Source organism: Orycteropus afer, unplaced genomic scaffold (genome assembly GCF_000298275.1).
Source record: "Orycteropus afer afer isolate SDZICR_OR568_19922 unplaced genomic scaffold, OryAfe1.0 scaffold00375, whole genome shotgun sequence".
Classification (NCBI taxonomy): Eukaryota; Metazoa; Chordata; class Mammalia; order Tubulidentata; family Orycteropodidae; genus Orycteropus; species Orycteropus afer.
In genome coordinates this window covers 2,473,582-2,490,191 of record NW_006921962.1, presented here as the reverse complement: position 1 = coordinate 2,490,191, position 16,610 = coordinate 2,473,582, and the positions used below count along the sequence as shown (strand labels likewise).

At 38.2% G+C, this 16,610-nt stretch overlaps 1 protein-coding gene across 1 annotated transcript in view; it reads left to right on the top strand.

Moving 5' to 3' along the window:
* Positions 1 to 16,610, top strand: part of OTOGL (otogelin like) — a 251,434-nt gene that overhangs the window by 100,333 nt on the left and 134,491 nt on the right. The window contains exon 26 of the mRNA XM_007953174.2: positions 12,617 to 12,751. Coding sequence (XP_007951365.2) covers positions 12,617 to 12,751 — 135 coding nt within the window. The remainder of the gene's footprint in view (positions 1 to 12,616; positions 12,752 to 16,610) is intronic.

Genomic DNA, 16,610 nt, shown 5'->3' with positions numbered 1-16,610 from the left:
TCTTTTCCTTTGTTAAATTTGCCAGTGGTTTGTCAATTTTATTAATCTTTTCCAAAAACCTACTTCTAGTCTTGTTGATTTTTTTCTATTGTCTTTCTATGTTCTGTTTCATTTATTTCTGCTCAAATCTTTATTTTTTCCTTTCTTTTGGTTATTGTACGCTTGTCTTGCTGTTCTTTTTCTAATTGTTTAAGATGTTAGTTTAAAGTGTTGATTTTGGTTCTTTCTTCTTTTTAGCTGTGTGCATAATTGCTATAAATTGCCCTCTGATCACTGCTTTTGCTGTGTCCAAAAATTTTAGTATGTTGTGTTTTCATTCTCATTTGATTGAAGGAATTTCTTAATTTCATTTTTTTATTTCTTCTTTTACCTAGTCATTGTTTAGGAGGGTGTTGTTCAGTTTCCATGTGTTTGCTCTTTTTCCATTGATCTTCCTATTGTTGATTTCTAATTTTATAGCATTATGATCTGAGAATATGGTTTGCAGTATTTCAATGTCTTCAAATTTATGAAGGCTTGCTTTATGGCCTAAAGTATAGTCTATCATAAAGAATGTTCCATGTGCACTGGAAAAGAAGGTTTATTGTGCTGTTGGGTGAAGTGCTATGTAGATGTCTATAAGGTCAATTTGTGGATTGTGTTGTTTAGTTCTTCTACATCTTTGTTGAGTTTCTTTCCAATTGTTCTATCTTTCAATGAAAGTGGTATATGCCAAATGCTATTTCTATTAATCTATGATGAGCCCCAATCTCTGCTAGGTCTCTTTCTATAATTTATTCTTAAGTTTTTCAACATTCTTTTTAGGTCATAAGTTAAATAATCACTATTCTCCTTATCAAAAAACAAACCAAACTCACTGCCATTGAGTTGATTCCAACTCATAACAACCCCCACTGGGTTTCTGAGGCTGTCAATCCTTACAGAAGTAGATTGCCCCATCTTCCTTCCACAGAACAGCTGGTGGGTTTGATGTGCTGACCTCATGGTTAGCAGCCAAGTGCCTTATCCACTATGCCACCAGAATGTCTTACAATTCTCCTTAAGACTCTGAAAACCCTTCTAATCTCAATGCCATCAAACTGCTTCACCTTACACCATTTTTTTTCCACATCAATTTTTCTTATGTGCTTTTTTTGTGGCAGGCCTAATGGTGAGAAATGGAGTACAATGATGAGCAAAAATAGTCTTAGCTTTGCCTCCTTTGAATCTTAGGGAGAATTTTTCATTACCTGTCATGAATTGCATTTTGTCCCCCTAAAATATGTGTCATCTTGGTTGGGCCATGATCAACTTGGCTGGGCCACAATTATCAATGGTTTGGCAGTTATATAATGATATTGTTTGGCAATTATGTAATAATGTAATCATTATCCACGATGTCATCTGATGTGACCATCCCTGATCTGATGTAAGGGAATTAGAGTGAAATGTAACACAGTTAGTTAAGTCACAGCCTGACCTGATAGAAGGGGAATTTCCCTGGGTGGTATCCTGCATTACTTTTTATCTTACAGGACATAAAAGCATAGAGAAGCAAGCAGAGTGAAGGGGATCTTGGTACTGCCAAGAAAGAAGATCTAGGAGCAAAGCACATCTTTTTGTCCTGGGGGCCCTGTGCTAAGGACTCCTTAGATCCAGGGGCAGATTGATACCAAGACACATAGAGATGTCTATGAGCTGCTTTGGTCACAGGTGTTGAAAGGAAACAAGAACCCTCCTCCAGAGCCAAATGAGATGGAGTGAGGCTTCTCTGAGAGGTGATACCCTGAATTCAGACTTTTAGCCTTCGAAACTGTGAGAAAATAAATTTCTGTTTGTGATATTTCTGTTATAGCAGCACTAGAAAACTAAGACAGAATTTGGTACCAGTGAATAGGGTGCTGCTCTAACATACCCCTCAAATGTGGAAGCAGTTTTGGAATTGGATAATGGGTAGAGGCAGGAAGAGTTTTAAGGTACCTTATAGTAAAAACCTAGATTGCACTGAAGAGACGATTGGTGGAATTATGGACCTAAGATACAATTCTAGTGAAGGCTCAGAAGGAAGTGAGGAGAACTATAACACCAGAGAAAATGCAGATGTCAAGAAGCAGTGGCAAGAGACATGGTGGCAGCAGAACCATGATATCCATGTGATACTATATAGAAGCTGACTCATGGAATGACAAAGCTGAATGTCTCAAGGCAGGATCCTTCCTGGCTGATTGGGGTGCCTCTGAGCACTTGTCAAAGGAGCTAGGCTTGCCAATCCACAGAGTGAAAGAGATGAGTACCTTTAGGCCAAGGCTTACTGGCAGAGTGGGGTGCCTCTGGGCACTTATTGATAGGACTAAAGAGCTTTGTAACACTTGTTCAAGCAGGGTAGAGGCTGGGCCTTCCCAAGAACTCTAAGTGGCTCAAAAGCCAAAGAAAGAGGTTGTTGTTGTTGTTATATGCCATCGAGTCGGACCCAACTCATAGTGACCCCTCCTTGGGATTCCGAGGCAGTATCTCTACGGAAGTAGATTGCCCAACCTTCCTTCTGAGGAGTGGCTGGTGGGTTTTGCCAGCCTTCTGGTTAGCAGTCAAGTGCCTTAAGCACTATGCTACCAGAGCTCCTAAAGAAAGAGGTAGCAGTAGCTAAAGAGATAAAGAGCAAGAGAAGCATATCTGTCTCAGTCTCAAAGGGCAGGGCTATGACCTTTGGAGTCTTAAAGGGTGAGGCCATGACTTCTGGAGTTTCAAGGTCTGGGACCCACAGGCTCTTCTGTTTCAAAGAGTCAGAGATTCACAAACTTGTTTCTGGAGTGTGGGGCTGCCATTCATGACTGCCATTGGGTTTGGGCTGGTCTGCTGTCCAATCCTGAGGGGGCAGGCTGCAATGCCCAAAGGGCAGAAGAACAGGGCCTATTGGGGCCTACTGGGGCTTAGGGGGTTGGATCCACTCAATTGGACTAAGAGAATGGGGCCACCCAAAGCTGAGGGAGCAGAGTTGCTGTCCCAGTGGGCCTGGAAGATGCAGCTAAAGTCAAGGCCAAGAGGCTTCCACCTAGAATCCAGACAGCATGGTCACCACCCAGAGTCTGGAGGGCAGTACCATGGCCTAGATGATCTCAGAGAATAAAGAATTATTTTCGAGTCTTGAGAACTAATGAAGTTCTGCTGGGTTTTGGACTGGCTTGATGCCCATTATCCCTTCTTGCAATTTCTCCCATTTGTATTGGAAATGTCTACTTTGTCCTTATTCCACCACTGTACTTTGAAAGCAGTTAATACATATAGATTTCATAGGTTCACAGATGAAGAGAAATTTTGCCATAGAATGGAATTTGGACTTAGAGTTGATTTAAGACATCTGGGATGATATATATGATGGGGGGAAATGTTTTGCATGTGGTAAGGACATGAATTTTTGGGGACAAAAGGGTGGAATGTCATGGAATGAATTGCGTCCCCACAAAATATGTGTCAATTTGGCAGTTTTATAATGATGTAATTTAGCAGTTATGTAATGATGTAATCATACTCCGTGATGTGATATGATGTGATCAGCCACTCAGTTGTAAAGGACTAGGGTAGAATGCAATACCCTTACTCAGGTCATGATCTAATGTAAGGGAGTTTCCCTGGAGTGTGGCCCAAATCACCTTCTATCTTACAACAGATAAAAGGAAAGAGAAACAAGCAGAGAAAGGGATCTCAGTGCACCAAGAAATAGGAGCCAGGAGCAGAGCCCATCATTTGGACCTGGGTTCCTTATGCTGAGAATCTCCTAGACCCAGGGGAAGATTGCTAGCACACATGGAGATGTTCAAGGGACATTGGGCTCACAGATGTTGAAAGAAGACAAGGACCTTCCCCCAGAGCTGACATAGAGAGAGAGAGAGCCTACCCTGAGAGCCAGTATCCTGAATTCAGACTTCCTCTGGTAGCCTAGTGCCTAAGGCACTTGACTGCTAACCAGAAGGCTGGCGGTTCAAACCCACCAGCCACTCCTTGGAAGGAAGGTTAGGCAATCTACTTCTGTAGTGATACTGCCTCGGAAACCCAAGGAGGGGTCACTATGAGTCGAGTCTGACTTGATGGCACATAACAACAACAACAACAACAACCTGTGAGAAAATTAATTTCTGCTTGTTCAAGCCATCCACTTGTGGTATTTCTGTTACACCAGCATTAAATAAGACATAACCTAATCTAAAATTCATATAAAATTTCAATTGTAAAGATAAACAATGACCTAACTGCTATATCCAATTATACCTTTTAAATTTTTATCATTTTTTTATCTTAAGGCTTCTCTACCCTTTTCTTCTCTGATGTAATTCTACTGGCTTCTGCCTTTTGCATCTGATCTCTCCACAATTTCCATTGACGACTTCTTTCTTCAAGAGTTTCTTAAAACACTGAGATTCACAAGGTTCTATATTTGCATGTCATCTCTGTCACAAAACTCTTAGTTGCTTTTGATCTTATACCTTGAAGGTACAGAACTCTATTTTATTTACTTTCTTATCCATAGTGTAAGGCATTTGACTGCTAACCAGAAGGTTGGTGGTTCAAACCCATCAACCACTCCATGGAAGGAAGATGGGCAATCTACTTTCATAAAGATTTACTGACTCAGAAACCTGAAGGGGGTGGCTATGAGTCAGAATCAACTCGATGACAGTGAGGGTTTTTTTTTTTTTTTTGGTATCCATAGGAAATAAATACAGATATAGAGAGAAAGAAATCAAGGAAAATCCATTATATGCTATTTAGGCAAAGACAAAGATGTAGACAGAACTAGACAAAGCTATCTCTGTCAAGAGTAAAAGGCAAATTAATGGCATGGTCACTATACCTCCCTTCTGCCAGTTTGTTATACTGTGGTGGTTTTTGTGTTACTATGATATTGGAAGTAACACCACCAATATTTCAAATGCTAGCCATATCACACCTGAGGGACAGGTTTTAGTAGAGCTTCCAGACTAAGACACTAGGAAGAAAGGCCCAAGAATATTCCGAAATTTAGCCAATGAAACTCCTGTGGATCTCAACAGAACATTGTGTGACTTGCTTAACTTTGAATATATCGTTAGGAGTGACCAGTTACTGGAGAAGGACACTAGGCTTGGTGAAGTAGAGGGCCAAAAAGGGCAAAGGAGACCCTTGGTAAGATGGATTGGCACAATAGCTGCAACTACGTTGCACTCAAACATGTTGGACTCAAACATGCCAGTGATCATGAGAATGACACAGGACTGGGCAATGCTTCGTTCCATTGTAAGTAAAGTTGCTATGAATTGGAGTCTACTTGTTGGCAGCTGTCTGCATATTTTTCTTTATTAATTTACTAAATACATAAGTCTACTCTATGCTTTTATGCTAGGAGCTGTTAAGAATGCAATTATTGTGACACTAGCTTTCATACAGGAGCTCTGGTAGCATAGTGGCTAAAGCACTTGACTGCTAACCAGAAAGCTGGCGGTTCAAACCCACCAGCCACTCCTCGGAAGGAAGGTTGGGCAATCCTACTTCCGTAGTGATACTGCCTCGGAAACCCAAGGAGGGGTCGCTATGAGTCGGGACCGACTCGACGGCACATAACAACAACAACAACAGCTTTCCTACTCAATTATTTTACCATCTGAGGGAGACATTAATGAACAAGAAGCTGTAACTAGACAGACTATAACTGATTTTAAGTAGAGAAAAAAAAGAAGTTTCAAGGAAGGTGGAGGTATTGGTGCTGGGTCACTAAGGATGAAATATCTTACCCCATTATAATTCACTTCTCCCTTATCAATGTATTTTCAAATAGATTTCCTTCATAGTGAAACACTTCAGAGTCCTTCTCAGTGACTTTCTGGTCAAACTTTTGTTATTTCAGGGAATGAACAGTAGAGGTATGTTGTGGTACATTGCATATGATACCTCAAGGAAAATGACAAGAAAAAATCAGAATAGAACTGTTCTCCGTAGGGTTTCCAATGGCTGATTTTTTGGGAAGAGTATTGCCAGGCCTTCCTTTTGAGGTCCCTCTGTATTAACTCAAATCACCAATTTTTCAGTTAGCAGCTGAGTGTGCTAAATATTTGCACCACCCAGTGACAAGAGCAAGATCCAAGGAAATCCTAGAACAAGAACCTTAGTTCACTTTGTAAATAGTTCACCTTGTGAGGTGGAAGCTGAAAGATTGTTTTTGCCAGGCAGTGAGAGTTCTTGGGTGTTCTGGTGAAAGTAATGCAAATGACCAATCTCTATGTGACTGCTCTGTGTTCTGCTTACTTGAGCCCACTTGTATAACTCTCTTCTTGGTGTCTTTACTTTTGCTTCCATTCAGTCATTGTTTCTGCTTCCTTATAGGTTCAGCTTGCTCGCATATCCTCAGCTACTACTTTACCAAATAACCTCTCTTTGTCTTTACTTACTTAATGAAAAACAACTCCTATTATTTATTATTATTTATTTATTTAAAAAACTAGTCTTTTTTAGTTCAAATATGAGGGATAATATGATTGGCTAGAGTTTCTCCAGCATCTTGGCCTATCTATGAATATTCTGTTCTTGGGGCCAATAGTTATGGGATATAAAACATGGCTGGTGAGTCTGCTACATCAGCTGGGGCCTTCATGGGATAGTTACCCTTAAAAGGGCTGGAGCTATGACAGATGCTAAGGTCTGTGACAGGTGCTAAGGCAGACATATCAGTACATATCTAGTACTAACTTGAGAGTTGTTGGTATATTTTTTGTAATCATTCAGGAAAATATTCTTGATAAGATTTTTAGCACTAGAGAACAAAGAGTTTTGAAGTTTCCATGTGCCATATTGATGTTGACTCTTCACTTCTAGCTTTGTAACCATTACTTACTATGTTGATTAGCAAATTTGTAGTATTACCTCCAAATCTAATATTAACTTGAAATGCATTAGAAATGGAGATTTAGAGATGTAACTCTTGGAAACTGGTGTTGTTGCAAGTTACTGTTAGTAACATAGCATAATATTATAAGACAGGCCATACAACATAGAGTATTTCTTGGAGTTTATAATTAAATACAATGAATAAGGCTAACACTGAGGCACTTTAATTAATAGTAATAGAAATGTCATGGTAATGGAAAGCCTTTCAGCCAGCTTTTCACATCCCTAATCCAAATAGCTCTTCCTAAGAGGAAGAGCTAAACAAAACCTTGAGTTACATTCTTTTTTTCTTTTTCTTTTTCTTCTTAGGAAATCATTTATAAAGGCAGGAAAGTGTGGCATTATTATTTTTTGAGTAGTACATGCAACAATCATCTTAATGAGCCTTATTATTTTCCCTCTCAAAATGTAGGCAATGCTTTGCAAAAGGATTGTTTCCAAAGAAGCAAAAGCTGTCAGCTCCTAAGGCGGGGGGGGGGGGGGATGGGTCACAGAGGGACACATTACTTACTCTGTCAACATTATTTGTTAAAAACTTATCTTCTAGGCACTATTCTAGTAACTGATAATGGGACAGGAAGAATTTAACCAAACTAAGAAATACATTGAAATAATGTTCATATTGCTGGTGATACGAAAAACTAAATATGAAAAATATGTACCAAAACTTATATGATTTCCAAACATTGAATGACTTTCCTCACTATGAATATAAATACTGACCCATATGGTCAAAAGTGAAAAATATTCAGGAAATATTTCAAGAAATGCTCAGTGAGCTCAAAGAGAAATGCCACGTTTCTTGTGATGAGATTCTCACCATCGTCTGTTAGTGGAAGAAATCCTAGAGAAGTGGGTTCTATTTCCTTGGGTGAAAAGAGCCACTTTGAGAATTTGATGAAAACCATGGGCTCATTCCCTAAAAAAAGTACATATATTCATGAACAATGTTTTGCAATGAATTTCTAGGTTCTGTAGAACATCGAAAGGGTATCCATGAAACCAGGATACCAAATTAGAAACCCTCATTCTGTTGTTGTTATGTGCCATTGAGTCGGAAACGATTCATAGTGAACCCTTCTGTATCACTATGGAAGTAGATTGCCCCATGTTCCTTCTGAGGAGTGGCTGATGGGGTTGAACCACCAGCCTTCTGGTTACCAGAGCTCCCTCATTCTAAGAGAGAATAAAATCTAAGGTAAGAATTTCCTCTTAACAGATAGAAGGCCAAGAATGGGAGCTAACAGAAGTGAGAGTGTTAGAGTATTTGAAACTAAATAATATTCTCAGAAACTAAAGATTCACAATAACCTAAATCAGAATTTTCTGTTCAACCATCATTATACCCTTACAATTTCTTTACAAACCCACTACTATAGAGTCAAATCTGACTCATAGCAACCCTATAGAACAGAGAAGAAAGAATTGCCCAATAGTGTTTCTCAGGCTATAAATCTTTACATAAGCAAACTGCCTCATCTCTTTTCTGTAGAGTGGTTGGTGGGCCCAACCACTGATGTTTGGCTACCTTCTGAGTGCTTTAACCACTGCACCATCAGATTGCCTTAATTTCTTTACAGTGGGCATACAAACAGGTTAGAGTGTTGAATTCTTGTCTCTGCCCTTATTTAGCTAAGTGTCTTTGGACAGTCACTTAATTCTTAACTTTAGTTTTCTGATCTGTAAAACGGAAATAATTTTAAAAATTACCTAATTAGATTTTTTTTTAATTGTAAAAATTAAATGAGATGACATATATAAAGTTCCTGGTTCAAGGCTGGGCCCTGGGTAGGTAGGTGGGTGTATGGCTCAGGGCTTCTAGGGTGGCTTTAGTCAAGGCCAGGCTATGCAACTGGTGTTGCAAAATGCCAAGAAGGTTACCCATGGTGGAGAGGTTTCAGCAGAACTTCCAGACTAAGACAGACTTGGAAGAAGAAAGAGGCCATCCACTTAAACAATTGGCCAGTGAAAACCTTATGAATAGCAGTGAAACACTGTATGATATATTACTGAAAACTATGAATTGCCCTGAAATGTTGTCTGATATAGTGTTAGAAGATGAGCCCATCAGGTTGGAAGGCACTCAAAAAATGACTGCGGAAGAGCTGATTCCTCAGAGTACAGATGACCTTAATTATATAGATGGAGTAAAGCTTTTGGGACCTCCATTGGCTGATATGACACAATTCAAAATGAGTGGAAACAGCTGCAAACATCCATTAATAATTGGAACATAGAATGTATAAAGTATGAAATTAGGAAAATCAGAAGTTGTCAAAAATGAAATGGAACACATAAAGATTGATATCCTAAGTATTAGTGATCTGAAATGGACTGGTTTTGGCTATTTTGAATCAGACAACCACATGATTTGCTGTGCTGTGAATGACAAATAAAAGAGGAATGGTGTGACATTCTTTGTCACACAAAGACTGTTTCAAGATCTGTCCAGCAGTACAATGCTGTAAGTGATAGGATAACATCTTTACGCCTACAAGGAAGACCAGTTAACACTACTATTATCCAAATCTATGCACCAACCACCAAAGCCAAAAATGAGGAAATTAAAGATTTCTACCAAATTCTGAAGTCTTAAATTGACCAAACGTGCAATCATTATCACTGATTGATTATCACTGGTGACTGGAATGCAAAAGTGGGAAACAGAGAAGTCACCAGTAGTTGGAAAATACGGCCTTGGTGATAGAAATAATGCTAGAGATCACATGATAGAATTTAGCAAGACCAATGACTTGTTCATTGCAAATATCTGTTTTCAACAACATATACAATGGCTATACAGGTGGATTTCACCAAATGGAATACATAGGAATTAGATTGACTCCATCTGTGGCAAGAAGTGATGGAGAAGTTCAATATCTTCAGCCAAAACAAGGCCAGGAGTTGATTGTGGAATAGACCATCAACTGTTCATATGTACGTTCAAGTTGAAGTTGAAGATAATTAAAACAAGTCCATGAGAGCCAAAATATGACCTTGATAATATCCCTCCTGAATTTAGAGACAATCTAAAAAATAGATTTGATGTATTGAACACTAATGACTGAAAACCAGAGAAATTGTGGGATGACATCAAGAATATCATCCAAGAAAAAAGCAAGAGGTCACTAGAAAGACAAGAAAGGAAGAAAAGACCAAAATGAATATCAGAAGACACTCTGAAACTTGTTCTTGAGGGGAGAGTAGCTAAAGCAATTGGAAGAAATGACAAGATAAAAGAGTTGAACAGAACATTTCAAAGAGCAGCTCAAGAAGACAAAATCAATTATTATAATGAAATGTGCAAAGATCTGGGTTAGAAAACCAAAAGGGAAGAACACACTTGACATTTCTCAAGCTGAAAGAAGTGAAGAAAAAATTTAAGCCTTGAGTTGCAATATGGAAAGATTCTATGAGCAAAATATTGACTGATACAGGAAACATCAAAAGAAGATGAAAGGAATACAGAGTCACTGTATCAAAAAGAATTGGTCAATGTTCATCAATTTCAGGAGGTGACATATGATCAAGAACCAATGGTATTGAAGGAAGAAGTTGAGGCTGCATTGAAAGAATTGGAGAAGAACAAGGCTCCAGGAATTGACAGAAAACCCATTGAGATGTTTCAACAAATGGATGCCGCACTGGAGGCACTCACTCAGCTATGCCAGGAGATTTGGAAAACAGCTACCTGGCCAACTGAATGGAAAAGTTCAATATTTGTACCCATTTCAAAGAAAGTTTCCCAAAGAATGTGGAAATTATTGAACAATATCATTAGTATCACATGCAAGTAAAATCTTACTGAAGATAATTCAAAAACAGTTGCAGCAGTATATTGACAGAGAACTTCCAGCAATGCAAGCTGTATTCAGAAGAGGACATGGAATGAGGGATATCATTGCTGATGTCAGATATATCTTAGCTGAAAGTAAAGAATACCAGAATGATGTTTACTTGTGTTTTATTGACTATGCAAAAGCATTCAATTGTGTGAATCATAACAAATTATGGCTAACATTGAGAAGAATGGGAATTCCAGAATGCTTAATTGTACTCATGAGGAACGTGTACATCAATTAGGAAGCTGTCATTCGAAGAGGACAAGGGGATACTTCTGGTTCCAAATCAAGAATGGAGTGTGTCAAGGTTGCATCCTTTTACCATACTTATTCAATTTTTATGCTGAACAAATAATCGGAGAAGCTGGATTATATGAAGAAGAACATGGCATCAGGATTGGAGGAAGACTCCTTAACAACCTGAGATATGTAGATGACACAATTTTACTTGCTGAAAGTGAGGATGACTTGGAGCACTTCTTGATGAAGATTAAAGACTATAGTCTGCGTATGGATTACACCTCAATATAAAGAAAACAAAATTTCTCACAATAAACAGCTTCTCCAATAAACAGCTTCACAGTGGATGGAGAAAAGATTGACATTGTCAAAGACTTCATATTACTTGTTTCTACAATCAACACCAATGGAAGCAGCAGTCACAACATCAGGTGACACATTGTATTAGGCAAATCTGCTGCAAAATACCTCTTTCAAGTGCTGAAGAGCAAAGATGGCTCCTTGAAGACTAAGGTATGCCCAACCCAAGCCATGGTATTTTCAATCATCTCTTCAGCATGTGAGAGCTGGACAATGAATAAGGAAGACTGAAGAAGAGTTGATACTTTTGAGTTGTGGTGTTGGAGTAGAAAGCTAAGAGTACCATGGGCTGCTAACAGGACTAGCAGACCTCTACTGGAAGAAGTGCAGCCATAATGCTCCTTGGAAGCAAGAATGGCCAGACTTCATTTCACCTACTTTGGTCATGTTGTCAAGAGGAACCATTCCCTGGAGAAGGATATCATGCTTGGTAAAGTGGAGGGTCAGCAAGGAAAGGGAAGGCCCTCAACGAGATGGACAGATGCAGGCTCCAACAATGGACTCAGGTATAGCAAAGATCATGAGGCTGGCACAGGACTGGGCAGTGTTTCATTCTGCTGTCCGTAGTGTCACTATGAGTAGGAGATGACTTGTTGGCACCAAAGAACAACAACAGTTCAAAGCAAGCCCTCAAAGGATATGTGTTATTCTATTTATGAACAAATACCAAAGCTTTGTATATACTTGAATTTAATCTGTAAGTAAAAAACTATTTAGCCAGAAAATTCCTTAAAATAAATAAAGAACATGATGTCTAGATGGAAATATTTATTTAAAAATTCTCATAAGAGACAGATTGTCCTCTTAGATGTTTACTTATAGTGATCCCTCCTTGCATTTCCAAGGCAGTATCACTACCAAAGTAGATTGCCCAACCTTCCTTCCTAGGAGAGGCTGGTGTGTTTGAACCGCCAGTCTTCTGGTTAGCAGTCAAATGCCTTAAGCACTACACTACCAGAGCTCCCTTGGATATTTACAGAGAGAAAAATATGTTAATGGTTGATAAATTAAAGCTATATTAATGCAATGGAAAAATGTTTTGTTAGAACAAAATTTTATTTGAAGATATTTTAGGTAAGTGTTTAAAGATTTAGCTATGCTGGTATATTTCTAAAAAATTCTTCACATTATTAGTTATAAACATTTTTATTTTAAAGATAAGTAATATTTCAATATTAATGCAATCCATTATATATCTTAATCCTTAAGATATTTTAAAATAAGTAAAATTATATATGTATATTGCAGATATTTGTAGTAATAAAATATTTTTGATATTGCAGAGTACAGATGACTTGGATATATCTGTCATTGCCCAGAACAAAAAATGCTTTGACAACGATATTGTTTGTTCTAAAAGTGTTTTGATTTCAGTTGGGGACACTGAAATTTACCTGAATGATACTCCTTATAAACAGGTTAGTAAAGTATTTCTTTTAGAATCATTTTAACTTGTTCTGAGGATACTTATAATGAAACTAATTTGGAGTATTTTCTCTGTATGTGATTACAAGATCTACATTTTTTTCTTAGCCATTTTACGTGGTTTTAGTAAATTATACTAACTTATGTCTTTTGCTGCAAACTAGTTCTCCATTTTCTTTTTTTATTGTCATTTGGGTGAAAATTTACAGAGCAAATTCACTCTCCATACAGCAGCTCCCATACATTTTGTCTCATGACATTAACTGCAATTTCCCACAATGCAACAGCTCCCTTCCCACTTCCTCCCCATAGTTTTCTCTTCCCTGTGTCCTTCCCTCCCATGCACTCCTGCTCCCTGAGCTGTCTCCCTGTGCGTCCACAGCCCTTCTATTCTCCTATGACTGTTCTCTCCAAGGAGTATATCTACCTAACATAAATATTCAGCTAATATACCTGTCTTTTGTTTGGCTGGAAGCCACAGGAATGAATTCAATTCTAGACCTGAAGGGTAGCAAGGGGCCATAGTCTCAGTGGTTCCATCAGACTCTATCAAACCAGAAAACCTGGTCCCCCCACCCCCTTTATTTTTAATGATTTTGAGTTTTGTTCCACATTGTTCTCCCACACTATCCAGGATCTCCTATGTAGATCCCCTTCCAAGTGGTTGACAGTGGGCACCATCTGTTTCCTCTGGTCTCATAGTCTCATAGGCTGAGGATCACATGGTGTACCAGTCTCTTGGATTAATTATTTCCGTGCATCTTTGGTTATCTTCATTCTTCTTTGCTCTGGACGAGGAGAGACCCATTGTTGCATCTAGATAGTTGCTTGTAAGCTTTTAAGATCCCAGTCGGTACTTGCCAGAGGAGGATATGGAACAATGTTTTGTGTAGTATGTTATGCCAAATGGGCTTGATGTCCCCTGTGACTATGGTCCCGAGCCCACAGGTCCAACTACTCACTCCTTCTGGGTAGCTGGCTGTGGCCAAGAAGTGACTACAACCTGCCCCTTGTCTGCTCTACTATAAACTTGGAGATTCTTACAGAACATAGAAATACACTTGTAGATACATTGTCTGCCAACCCTGCCCATGGTCTTGGGCACATTATCCCCTGCATAGACACACCTAATAGTTCAGCCTGTTCTCCCATCTATCCACTTGTATATCCATGTATACCTTCATTCATTTTGTATGTGCAAAAGGGTTCAATTTTGTTGTCTGTACCTCTCATGTACCCCTCTATGTCTTCTTCTTCCTCAGTGACACCATGTTGATCACTCACATTCTGTACATTGCCCTTCTCTTCACCCAGATCAATACTTGTCTCTACCTATTCTAACAGTGTTCCCTCCCTTCCCCTTCTATCCCCGGTAACCAACAAAGAAAATTTCCTTCCATATTAAACCATTCCTTGACTTTTTACAATAATGGACTAATAAAATATTTGTCCTTCTGTGACTGACTTAATTCACTCAGCATAATGTCCTCCAAGTTCATCCATGTTATGTGCTGTTTTGCAGATTCTACATTGTTCTTTAGGGTTGTATAGTATTCCATTGTGTGTATGTACCATAGTTCAGTTATCCATTCTTTTATTGATGGGCACCTAGGTTGTTTCCATCTTTTGTCTATTGAAAACAGTGCTGCATTGAACATGGGTGTCTGTATATCTGTTCTTGTCCCGGCTCTCACTTCTTGAGGATATATACTTAGTAATGGAATGGCTGGGTCAAATGGTATTTCTAATTCGAACTCTTTAAGGAATCACCGTACAGCTTTCCACAGTGGTTGTATCATTTTACAGTGCATTATATAATGTCTTTCCTTGTATCATATTGTAATTTTTGTCTTAAAGTCAATTTTATCAGAAATTAATATTGCCACTCCCACTCTTTTTGGTTTCCATTTGCCTGATATATCTTTTTCCAACCTTTGATATTTAGTCTTTTGTCTTTGTCTCTAAGGTGTGTCTCTTGTGAACAGCATATTGATGGGTTATGTTTTTTTATCCACTCTGCAACTCTTCGTCTTTTGAGTAGTTCATTTAATCCATTAACATTTAGTGTAATTATTGACAAGTGTGAATTGGTTGCTGTCATTTTGTTATGTTTTTTTTCATGGTGTTCTTGGTTTCTTTGTTTCATATAATTTTTTGTGCTGAGCTCATTGTGTTTATGAATCATGTTATCATTTCCTTTGTTGTTGTTGTTTTAGTATTTGCTAAGTATTTGTGCTTGTCCTCTTTTTTACTGTGATGTGAAGGTTTATCATTATTCTTTGAGGTTAACAAGTGATTTATAATTTTCTCTCCAAGTTTAGAACAGTCCATTCTATCTTTCAGCTCTCTTGACTTCCTCACCATTTAGAAGTTCTGTAATTACACTATTTTTTCCCTCTTTTTGGTTTGTAGTTGTCCTCATTTACCAATTGATGTCTCTGGTTCCCTGACAATTTTGTAAGCGGGTTTTACTTTGGATACTTCCACAGCAGTATTGATTTCTGGGTTATGTCATCTTGTGTATTAATGATCAGTTGTTGTTTGTTATTGTTGGTTCTCTGTTCAAAGGAGTCCCTTTACTATCTCTTATAAAGCTGGTCTGGTTTTAATAACTTCTCTTAATTTCTGCTTATCTGGAAATCTCCTAATTTCACCATCATATTTGAGGGACAATTTTGCCAGATATATAATTCTTGGTTGGAATTTTTTCTCTTTCAAGGTTTATATATACCATCCCATTGCCTTCTTGCCTGCATGGTTTCTGCTGAGAAATCAGACTTTATTCTTATTTGTTGTCCCTTGTAAGTAACTTTTTGTTTCTCCCATGCTGCTTTCAGGATTCTTTCTTTGTCTTTGGTTTTATGAGTTGATGATGGTATGTCTTGGTGATTTTCTTTTGGGGCTTGTTTCGAGTTCATTGGACTTCCTGAATGAATATATTCTCATCTTTCACCATATCAGGGAAGTTCTCTTCTAATGAACCTTGGACAATTTTCTCAGTGGTTTTCTTTTTCTCTTCCTGTTCTGGAATTATGATTACACATAGGTTATTCCTTTTGATGGTATCCCACATGAACCTTAGGCTTTCTTCATTTTGTTTTGATCTTTTTTTTTCTGATCGACCCCTTTCCAAAGAAGTATTCCAGTGTTTGTCTTAAATCTCATTAATTCTGTCTTCAATTGATTTGATTCTACTCCTTTGCCCTTTCAATGTTTTATCTTTTTTTGAAAATTTAGCATAGTATTCTGGATTTCTATCTGTAGATTTTGTATCATTTCTAATTTTTCATTTATTTTGTCATTTTGTTCTTGTATTTTCTTCTGAAATTTTTCTAGGGTTTTGTCTATGTTTTCCTTAATTTTATCATTGTTTTCCTTGATCTGTCTCTCAATCCTTTGAAGATGCCTAAATATAATTCTTTTGAATTCCTTATCAACGACTTCCAATGCTGCTTCTGCCTCAAGGATGTGTTCTGGGTCTGCATCCTTCTCCCTTGTTTCTATCACTTTATCTTGCTTCTTTGTGTGGACTGTGATGGTCTTTTGTCTTGAGGCATTGTGATATTGTTGTATTTAGATCTCTGTTTACTGTTTGTGAAGAGCAGCTGAGAGTGAGTCAGGCTCTTCTTGGTGGTCATTTGTTGTTGGCCAGGTCGTGGAGAAGGAAGTGGTGGCTCTCAGTCAGTAAATGGAGCTACAGAAGGTGAGGGTGTAGTTTTGTCGTATGGGCACTGTTGCTGTCTCCCACTCAGTTAGACAAAAACAACAATTGAAAAACCATCAAAAAAGTAAAACCAAGTGGACAAAAAGTACACCATATAAACACACAGGAAGAATGACCAAAAAAAAAAA